The sequence below is a fragment of the Fukomys damarensis genome, unplaced genomic scaffold (assembly GCF_012274545.1).
Source record: "Fukomys damarensis isolate Sample0158 unplaced genomic scaffold, DMR_v1.0_HiC HiC_scaffold_16, whole genome shotgun sequence".
Lineage (NCBI taxonomy): Eukaryota > Metazoa > Chordata > Mammalia > Rodentia > Bathyergidae > Fukomys > Fukomys damarensis.
This window is the reverse complement of record NW_022900928.1, coordinates 70,388,190-70,399,070: the sequence shown is the minus strand read 5'-3', so window position 1 is coordinate 70,399,070 and position 10,881 is coordinate 70,388,190. Positions and strand designations below refer to the sequence as shown.

Below are 10,881 nucleotides of genomic sequence, written 5' to 3'. Positions count from 1 at the left end.
AAAAAAAAAAAAAAAAAAAAAAAAAAAAAAAGAATTCTGAAGTTCAGTAGTCTTCTGTTTTGGATTGGTGAAAACTGGCTTTGGGGACAAAGAGCTTGCAAAAGTGTGGTTTGACATTAACTAAATCACTTGACCTGCTTCAGCTAAGTGTTGGTTTTGACAAGATATATAAAATGTTGGAAGGATTTAACCATGGGCCCAAGGGCAAACTATCAGAAAAATGGTGATGGAAAGTTTTAGAAATGTTTCAAATGTCTTAGTCAGCATCAAAGTTTGAGTTGCTTTCTATGTGTATTACAACTTTACCAATGTTGATAAGAAAATTTGCCAGATTATACATTTAAAAAATCATCAGGTACACAGTAAGGCATAGTTCTAAAAACTGAACTTAAGGAAATTCAGGCCCAGTTTGAAATTCATAGCAACTATGTGCTCCTTGCCCTCACTGAGAAACACAAACATCCTCTTTCTACAGACAAAGAACCCAACAGCACTGTTCTGGGTGTGGAGAGACTGGAGATTGAGACTTGGCTACTCTCCCATTCCCCTGAGCAGAACAGAAGGACGTGAGAGTCACTTACCTTTCCTTGGCCCCTATTTTCTCTATTGAAAAGTTGGCAGTTGAACAAGATAAATTTTTTTCAAGCTTTAAATTCTTTTACTCTAATAGAAATGAAACATTTTTAAATTTTACTCAGTTTAAGTATAAAAATATGGGAATGTCTCTATATGCATTCTTTTGATCTTCCACAGTTAAATTTAAAGCCATCTAGGAAAAAAAAAAATCAATGTTTCTAGAAATGTTTTCACCATGTATCCTGAAGGAACCTCTGACAAAAATACATTTTAAAGTAGTTTGGGTTGTGATTTTGTGGTACTAACTCCTCATATATTATTTTCCAAAAACCACTGAAGCATGATTTACCAGTTTTCTTGTAATCTTCAGTTATTTGTTATTTTCCCACTCTCAATTCTAAACTGCTTCTAGTTTCAAAAGAAAGTTACTATAGACAGCCTTTATATTATATATCATTATATATGTAAAATATACAACATAGAATTTTGAATTTTCAAAGCTGGGTAAACAGATCTGCCATAAATTGGCGTTAAAATTATACATTTCTGGATATATTCACCTAAGAATGCAATGCCCACCAAATATAGTGAAGGAAGTAGAAAATTAAGTATATTTAGTAGTTATTTCAAGACTGGGAATTTTTATGATGCATCAAAAGATAAAAATGAGATATTTATTAATATCAAATTCAGTGGTAAACTGTAGAATACTTCTGCTTTATCTAATATTACTTTTTGTGTGCAAGCTTACATTTGACAACATTTTAAAATATTTGTGATGGTAAGATGCCTAGTAAATTTGTATAGTTGTCTTTGATAGAGTGTATTTCTCAGAGTTGCCTAAATTGGGCATTTCTGAACTTGTTGGGGATTTATAACTATATTTTGACACTGTGAATGATAATGGGATTTGTTCTATTTTAGTAGATACATCTACATGAACCTTCAATCTTTTTTATATTCTTGTTTTTTTTTTCTTGGTACCGGGGATCGAACTCAGGCCCTCGTGCTTGCGAGGCAGGCTCCGGAACCACTGAGCTAAATCCCTGGCCCTAATCTTTTTAAATTTTACAAACAAATCCTTTGGTAAACTTGGATATTTGAGTAATACTTTTGAAATGTTCTCAAAATTCACTGATGAGTACAGCTGAGTTCATTTTAAGAGAATCTAAAGTGTTTATATTTATTTTTGGGTAACTTCAAGGATTTTGTTTGCTAAAGACAGGCACAGATAGTTTAAGAAATCAAAAGACCCAATAAGAAACTAAAGGTTTTATTCTCTAGTTATTTATCAGCCCAAAATTCTAACTGATTTGAAAATAAGTCACTAAAAATATTTTCTTGCTAGAAGGTGAAGAATGGCACCATAGTCTGACAGCCTCTATTAAATCCTGTGCACAGTGCTTGACTGACGGTACCAGCTTATCATTCACAATGCAGACAAGTTGGTTGGAGTTTCTTTTCTGCATGTCTGTTCTTGGAGTGCTATCTAGACAATATGAAGAACTTTGAAAGCAGCCACAGCCTGTCTTTCCCTCTCGTGTCTGCTCTGCAGTATCTCTAGTAGGGAGATTTCAGGTAAACTTTCTTCTTTCCCATTAAAGGTTGGATTTTTTTTCTTCTTTGTTGCTTGATCAGTCAGATTTGATTGTTTTGGTTTGGGGATGGTCTTGGAATATTCTAAAGCCTAGAAACAGAGATAAAATTTTATTTAAAATAGAAAGCAAGCCCTAGATTCCTTAAAGCTAGTCTGTATGTTTATTTACAATACAAATGGAGACATCGATTGCTACAACATGAGTAGAAATGGAGATCAAACAGAAAGTGCAAATAATGCAATGTAACACCCAGTTTAAGCAAAATAAATTAGCTACAAAGCACTATGTTGTAGGGAGGAAAAGACTTGGGGAACGATGTATACAGCTGTGTATCCCTTGGCTATTTTCTTCATAAAAGTGAAATTTTGCCACATATTTAAAAATAGATTTCTTATGTGTTTGATATACACATTTTCTTGCCGCTTTATTAACTTAGCCACAAAGCACTATGTTGTAGAAAGGAAAAGACTTGGAGAATGATGCTTACAGCTGTTGCATCTCGTGGATATTTTCTTCATAAAACTGAAATTTTACCATATATTAAAAAAACAGATTTCTTGTGTGTTTGATATACTTATTTTCTTGCAGCTTTATTAAAATCAAACTTCTACTAGGGAGTTAATAGAACTTGCTACCCAAAGAGGATGTCATACTTTGAGACAAAAGGTATCACTGTGGTGATGTAAAATTGAGCCTCCTTTATTATACTAACCATTCTGGTTTGTAGACTCTTAGAACTCTAGAAAGTATGAAAGGCTGAATTCTTTTTTTTTTTGTTTTGTTTTTGTTTAGTGCATCAATAGAAACCTAGAGAATTTTTTTTATCAGTTCTTAAAGGCATGATAAAAATGAAATTACTAGGGCTGGGGTGTAGCTCAGTGCAGAGTGGTTGCTTAGCATGTGCAAGGCCCTAGGTTTGATCTGTAGCATCACATACAAACACACACACACACACACACACACACACACACATGCACACACAGGAGAGAGGGATAGAGGTAAGGAGAGATGGAGGGAGGGAGAGAGGAGAGAGAGACAGAGAAGAAGCAGGAGAAGGAGGAGGAGGAGGAGGAAAGAGATCACCTAGTATTATTTCTAAATCTTTTTATATCAGTTTTATATTTTAATGAGTTTACTTAGGTCAGGGATTTAGCTCAGCAGCACAGTGCCTGCCTGGCAAGTGTATGAGTTCAATCCCTGCCCCCCACCCCAAAAAAAGAAAGAAAGAAAGAAAGAAGGAAATAAAGAGTTTACTTACAGCTGAGATGAGAAAGGATAGCATATTTAGGTCCTAGAAGGGGACAAATTGTAAAACATAGGAAAAAAGTCCCAATTATCTCATTGTGTACAGGTGAAATCTATAGGAGCTTCTAATTATAGACTTGTGGTCTTGAAGCTTTTCATGGAAGTATAATGGATTGGAGAAAAAAAGAAAAAGTGGCACCACAGAAACTCAATCAGAGAATTGAGGTCCTGAAGGTCTGAGGACAAAGGCAATACACTTGATCTTAGCCAAAAGGCCGAGAAGCGATAGGACAAAGGCAATAAATAGAAAATATGATGGTCTCTGAAAGAGAACATGAAGTACACATCCCTGAAGGCACCAAAGGATCCCATATCCTTACTGGGGTCGTCTAGATCAATGGAGGCAGAGACTTGCACAGCAAAGCTCTGCGACTCTATTGTACACACATTATTCCATCGCGGCCCTTAGTTGGATGACATCTGAGTGGGAGAACGTTTGGTATTTCTTGGAATCATTTCTCCTTGCTAGAGAAAAACATGTATTACAATCTCTATGGAAAAACCATAGGGGAATGAACTTGAAAGAAACAAGGAAGGCTTTTCTTTGACATTAAACAACAAGGCACTAATCTCCTTGAAACCTACTCATGATAGAGAGTGAATTGACAGTCAATCAGGATTGCTATTTTCTTCTAAGAAATCACCTTCCCAGTTACTTTTCATGTGTGGCAAACTTAAAATAGTGTCCTTGGAAGAAATGATGTGGAAATAATGAATTTCAAGAAAATAAAAAGTCTAATTTTATGGCATTGTGTATGCTTGCTGTGGTTATACGGATATCTGTGGGTGACAGGTAGTTGGAGGAATGACAGTTACTAAAACATTTCCTAGGTTCTAAACATGTGGGCAATATTTTAAAATTAAGAAGTAACGAGAATTTCCCTTTGATTCTGATTTTAAAAATGCCTTCATGAAAATTTCTTACCTTCTGCCGAGGAATGACTGGTTTATTTTCAGTTTTTGCTGGTTGTGGTTTGGATGGACTGGAGAGTGTCTTCATGTTGTACTCTTTAACTTGTTTTGCATATTCTTTCTGCTGTTTTAACTTTTGCATCTGTTCAGAGAAGCAAAGTTATAATGAATCACAGGTCCTTCTAGCTCTCTCTGATCTCTGTTTACAGTGACACTACTTTCTGGGAGCCAGGCATTGTGTCAGCCGCCCAGGAGAAGTGGATCACCATGTGTAAGGTGACAGCAGTGAACTGGTTAAGTTAGTATTTCTCCTCGAGTTGCTCTGTGATGAGGACATCACTGCAAACAGCGCACCCAGTACTCTCTTAACAGTGGCGAATCACTTCAGCCCCTTCTTTGTTGCATTTACCCAATTTATTTTCATTTTTGCTTCCAACTTTAAACTATACTCTCTTTTTATGCCTGAGTGCAACTGCAGTTAAAACACATTAAATGAAGATCTCCTTTCACAGGAGAAAAGAGAAGTGGATGCACTTCTTGGGGGTTGGGGAACTCAGGCCTAAGTGTCTTCTCTGCAGCCACTCTTCAAAATTATCAAGACTACTCTTTCAGGAAAGACCAATGCCCACAAAACATACGCGTCCCCTTCTCAGGCGCACATGTCCCACTTTTCCACGCAGACCTTCAAAGATAACTGAAGGGTGGTGCCTAAAACAACACTGGCTAATATTTTTATTTTGCAGTAAAAAGAGTGGCTGGGCTATTTCCAAGGATCTCCGTTCATTGTGAGACATCTGCATTGGGCTTGGTTTGGGGGAGCACCGCTGAATAGTTTTGCTCAAGGGCAGATGGGCCAGTTCAAGCCTGAAAGCACTGTTTCTGCGCATCTCACTCACTTTGTCTCTGATGGACTCAAAGTCAGGACCCAGGCCTCCGAGCCTCACGTCTCTTTTTTGATAGCCTTTCAGCTTGGTACTCTGAAAATACAAAAAAAGAAACAGTTTCTTTTAAGGACTTGTGTCCCTCCCCCCTCAAACATAGCTGCATAAGGGAAGAAGGAATATGGTGAATGAAAACCAGTTTGGACGGTGAGAGTGGGAGCATATCCTCACAGTTCTTCCATTTTGATGGTAGCTACTGCTGATAGTCTTTGATTATGTGTAGCTGACTAGCTAACATGTTTTGACTTTCAAATTTCTGCAATAAAGGAAACTGAAATTCTGAAAATTAGAAATAAAAATTTCAAGCTAGTAATGTGCTGTATTGTTATTACTTGTTTGATTGTTTTTGTTTTTTGAGACAGGGTCTCACTGTATAGTTGATAAATTTCAAGCTAGTAATGTGCTGTATTGTTATTACTTGTTTGATTGTTTTTGTTTTTTGAGACAGGGTCTCACTATGTAGTTGAGACTGACCTGGAAATCACTATGTAGCCCAGGCTGGTCTCGAACTCACAGTGATCCTCCTGCCTCAGCCTTCTGAGTACAGGAAATACAGGTGTGCCTCACCCAGATGGCTGTTATTAGTATTTTTAACATAACATACACATTACCACTTTATCACTGATGCTGTTCCTATGATGTCTAGTCTTGGGCAGGTTGCTAAATCATATGTTTTCCCTGGAAGAGACAATGCAAGTCCATCAAATAAGCACATAACTTCAAAAAGACGGCACTTGTCCAATGAATTTACATTGTCGCCCATCAGAGGCACCAAGGTAACTCTGCTATTGATTGTTGGGGAAGAGAAGATAATTTTAAGGAAAAAACAACTATAATTCATTCCTAAAACTTAAAGGGCAAGACCCACTGAGAAATTCATTGTTTGGTTGGTGTGATGTTTTTAATATTTTGAAGGGCACACAGAATTTTATATTTAAACTCTTATCAGTATTGCACAAATAAAAGGCCAGAGCAACAGAGTGAGCCAATTTAATTATCAGATCATGGCACTTGAGGATAAGAGTAGGTAGGAAAAACCCTGATGCTCTCCTGCCCATAGGATAAAGACAGCTAACAAACTGTAGCTTTTGACATCAAAACTGAAATTTAGGCTTGTTCCTTAGGAAACTAAATACTTTTGTTTTTCCGTTCATTAACTAACTTGGTTTATTTTTCTGGGAGGGAAGGAGTAGGAAAGACAATTCCAAAGAGATGATCTGTATGACAGTGGTTATCTTAGGGCACGTAGAAGCTGAGCAGAGTGGAGAAAAACAATCTTGCCGAAGAAGCAGCCATTCTGTACTAACTCTGATTGTCCTAGTCTGGATGTGAAGGTCGAGGCACAGCATTTTCATAGGTTTACAAAGCTCCTCTTAATTATTTTGTTAAGTTCAATAGACAGTATATCTAGTGAACCCTTAAGATAGAATTTGATAGAGATAGTCCAGATAAAGGGAACATTTCATATTTGATGGAATTCCATGTACCTCCATAAGCTTAAGAATGAATTGATGTATATACATTGTGCCAACCATTACAAGAATGTGTTCTCACAGTGGTGACTACCAACACATCATGCCAATGAACTCTCCCACTGTAAGGTTCAAAAGCCCTCTACAGTCATTCCTTGGATAATAAGAGTCTGCTTCCAGGACACTCACAGGTACTGAAATACAAGAATGCTTAAGTCCCTTATATAAAACAGTGTAGTATTTGCATATAACCTACCCACATCCTCCTGTATATTTTGACTCATCTCTCGACTATTTATAATGCCTAATGCAATGTAAATGCTATGGAAAGAGTTCTGTATTGTTATTATTTAGGAAATAATGACAAGAAAGCAGTCTTTCTGTTCAGTACACATTTGTTTTGCCTTGTTTTTTTAGTTTCAATTGGCAGTTGGTTGAATCCACAGATGCAGAACCCGTGGGTAAGAAGGGCTGACTGCACTCCTTGCCCTGTCCTCCCCACAGCGAGTGAACATCTGCATGGTACACAGTGAGCTTTGGAAAACTCTTGTTCAGGCTGACATGGCCCCTCCCTGTCCTTTCTTCCTTTCCATGAGAGAGGATGCAATTCACGGAGCTGAAGTGGCTATCCTGCAGACAGGAGAGAAACCATAGGGGAAGAACACAAATCTTGGCTCTGATGTTTTGAGCTATGCAAACCCCAGTGCTAACAGTCACCTAATTTTACATTAGCTGTATGAAAGAAGACTGAACTCATATTTTTGAAATTCCTGGTAATTCTGTTACTTGCTGCTAATGCATTATTCTTAACATTTCATTGCTTCATTGTCACAATACAAAAGGGTGAAAATAACATGCCACAGAGGCAATAGTTCTCTACTATAAGGATTAAAAGTTCTATAAACAGAATTTGCCCTATTCGGTGTTAAACACTCACGGTCAAGTCTTTCAGTGCAACTAATTCTACAAAGTGAGAGAAGAGAATTCTAGTTTAAGGAATCCTTTGGACTAAAATCATTGTCAATAATAACTCTCCTGTAAGAAAACAGAAGTTAGGTGGCTGTGGTGGTGCACATACTTGGGAGGCTGAGGCAGGAGGATTATGAGTTTGAAGCCAGCCTGGACTTCACAGCAAGACCCTGTCTCAAAAAACAAACAAACAAACAAGACCCCAAAAGTTACAACCAAGCAGAAGTGCTATGGCTACTTCTTGTCTAGTGTGTCTGTTTATACTTTTATATAATCACACACTAAAAAATTATTTTTTTCTTTAAGCCTTTATCATTGCAATCTATTTTGCTGAAGATTTAAAAAATATGATTTTAAGGCATAATGTACTATTGTCTAATTACAGTTAAATTGTTTTGGTCTTTCTCTACATGTTCACTATTTACAACACCCTGAATAACATTGTTTATGGGCTACTGTGATTAGTCCTTTGAGATGTTAATAGAAATGTAATTATTGAGACCAAATGAACACATTTATCAGGTATATTTCTACTAGCAGTGGAGCAATAAGATTGCTCTTTTGTCTAAACCCCAATTTCATGGTACTGTCACATTTTTAAAAACTTTAGTAATTTTTAATAGGTAAGTGAACTTACAACTTACACTTGCAATTGCAAATTTGTCATTTTTCATACATATGCCATCTGTGACACTGTTTTGCAATCACTAAATTACTATTTATTTGCTAGAGTAAACCAATAATAAAAAGGAAGGAAATAAAACCCTACTCATATCCAAGTCATAAATTCAATTTGTCCAAAGATGATGAGAAAGAAATGATCAGTGCCCAGAAATCTCATCCCTAGTCTGAAGCAGCTTAACTTTTAATCATTCCACTGACTCACAAAAGACACATTGTGAAGCATGAATAATTGCTCATTGATCTCCAGCCACAGTTCTTACTATCACCTCAAATAAACATCTAGCTTAGCACAGAAAAACAGAGCCAAGGGTCTGGCATTGCACATCAAAATGAAGGGAGAGCATGTGGCCCAACAGGGCCATCCCCAAGTGCTGCTGATCCCTTTACAGGATGAGGTGACTACAGCAAGGGATAGTGGTGGCTCCTAACACAGTTTGTTCTGGGTGACTGGAAATGAAAATCCTGGATTTGCTGAAGTTTGGCACAAGTAATCTCGAACTAGTTCTAAGCAGTGCACTTCTGTTTGATCTCTCTCCATCTAAAGTCTTTTAAACAGCTTTATTCAGAAAGAATTCACATACCACAAAATTTAGTCATTTGAAGTCGTACAGTTCAGTAACTTTAAGTACACTCACCATGTTATGTAAACACCACCACAATCCAATTTTAGAACATTTTCATCACTCCCTCCCCAGAAAAAAACCTTCCTTCTCCCCTTCCAGCCCTAGGCAACCACTAATCTACTTTCTGTCTCTCCAACAGTCCTTTATAGTAAAATAATCCCCCAAATTTACTTTGATTTACCTCTCATTGGCTTTTCTAAGACTAAAAGGTAAGAGTAGTACAATGCCAAAGTAATAGCAATAATAGAAAAAATCATCATCGGCAGTGCCGTTAAGTCTGTGAACACAGGGGGAACAAGTTGGAAAACAGAGGCACACTCTCAACAAGTTCCCCAACTGGATCCACTGCGCGACTTTGCATAAACATACATAAGCTGACATCCACTGAATGTGGCACTGTTTGTAGGCTGTTAGGGCCCGACAGCCCCTCTGATCCAGTGTTCACAGTTGGCTTCAGAAAACAATGGCAAATAATTTTCCTGATGGACTGTTTCTACCAGTAACTAATCACAACTCTTCTCCAGCCAGATGAGTGATTTTTATTATAAACTTGGAGCAGAGTGTGCCTGAAATGAATATGACATTAACTCTTCACGAGGACCTGTTTTACTCTGAAATGTTGTACCCTGCTGGGGCACACTGCAGAGCTATTGAAAAAAATTCCTCGGATGTGTAAGTGTGAGAAAGTTACTGAAAAGCAGGACAATAAACAATGCCTCAAATTCTCAGGAACAGCAAGTGAAGGAAATTTGCTCTGTGGTTGCTAAACTTAATCCAAATAAACCTCTTCTTACAAGCAGTCAAGCAGCAATACGCAGGTTGTCTGTGATAACAAACACATGAGTTAATTACTGCTGCTTGACATTCAGCTGCCACAAATCTCCCTAACCAGTTATTCTGTAGTGGGCTGGGACACAAATGTATTTTTGTATTGCTTGTCACCTTGCACTATGTTAATCTCTTACTGCCTGATGTCTGGGCTTAATGGCATGGACAATGCCTGGTATTCATAAATCAGTCATAACAGAACTGCCCAAAGAGGAAAGGGAGTTGGGCCTATTACCTTTACAAATCCTCAAATTTTTAATGTGATTCAGGGCGATTCCCCTGGAAACCACCAGATTTGATGTGACTAGCAAATGGGCATGACCTGGATAATGATTCCCTCTGTCTGGTGCCCCGGCTACCTGCTGTCTTACATAAATAGCTTGGTTCTAAGTCGTTTTAGCTTCTGGAATAGCTTAAAGGACAAAGAGTGCTTCTGTGCATTTGTCAGATGTAGGTTGAAGGCACTGGGCTGAGAAAATGGATACATATGGATGTGACATTCCTGACCAAAAGCAGGAAGGGAGGGATTTTCCCAGTTGGAAAGACAGCTTGAGAGGTAGTAAGTGGAAATTCTCTTTCCTCTTCCCTTCCCTCCCATGCTCTTAGATTTAAGGTGACACACTGTCTCCAGGGCACTTTCCTCTATTTTTTTCTTCAGTAAAACATGAATTCAAATTACTAAGGAAGAAGGAAAAGGAAATTAACATTTAGTTGATGTCTATTCTTTGTTAGGGAATAAGCTAAGGTTTCAGCACATTATTTCATTTAATCTCCCAACAAATCTAAATAAATTAATCACTTGCCCAAGTCACAGAGATACTAGGTGACACAAACTGAGGGTTTAGGAATGACCTAGTCTGTGACTTCCAGTAAATCCTGCTGGCTGAGAACTGAGTTTCAAAGTGTGTACTTTTAGGGGCCGGGATTTAGCTAAGTGGTACCAGGATTTAGCTCAGTGGTACCACCACCTGCC

The 10,881-nt window shown here is 37.8% G+C and overlaps 1 protein-coding gene across 2 annotated transcripts in view; it reads right to left on the bottom strand.

Moving 5' to 3' along the window:
- Nucleotides 1–1,786: 1,786 nt before the first annotated feature.
- The window catches only part of Jhy (junctional cadherin complex regulator), a 62,357-nt gene continuing 53,262 nt past the window's right edge, over nt 1,787–10,881 (bottom strand). For both annotated transcript variants that reach the window (XM_010618039.3, XM_010618040.3), the window contains exons 7-9: nt 5,288–5,368; nt 4,405–4,533; nt 1,787–2,263 (exon numbers count right to left, since the gene is read on the bottom strand). In XM_010618039.3, coding sequence (XP_010616341.1) covers nt 2,066–2,263; nt 4,405–4,533; nt 5,288–5,368 — 408 coding nt within the window. In that variant the 3' untranslated portion in view covers nt 1,787–2,065. The remainder of the gene's footprint in view (nt 2,264–4,404; nt 4,534–5,287; nt 5,369–10,881) is intronic.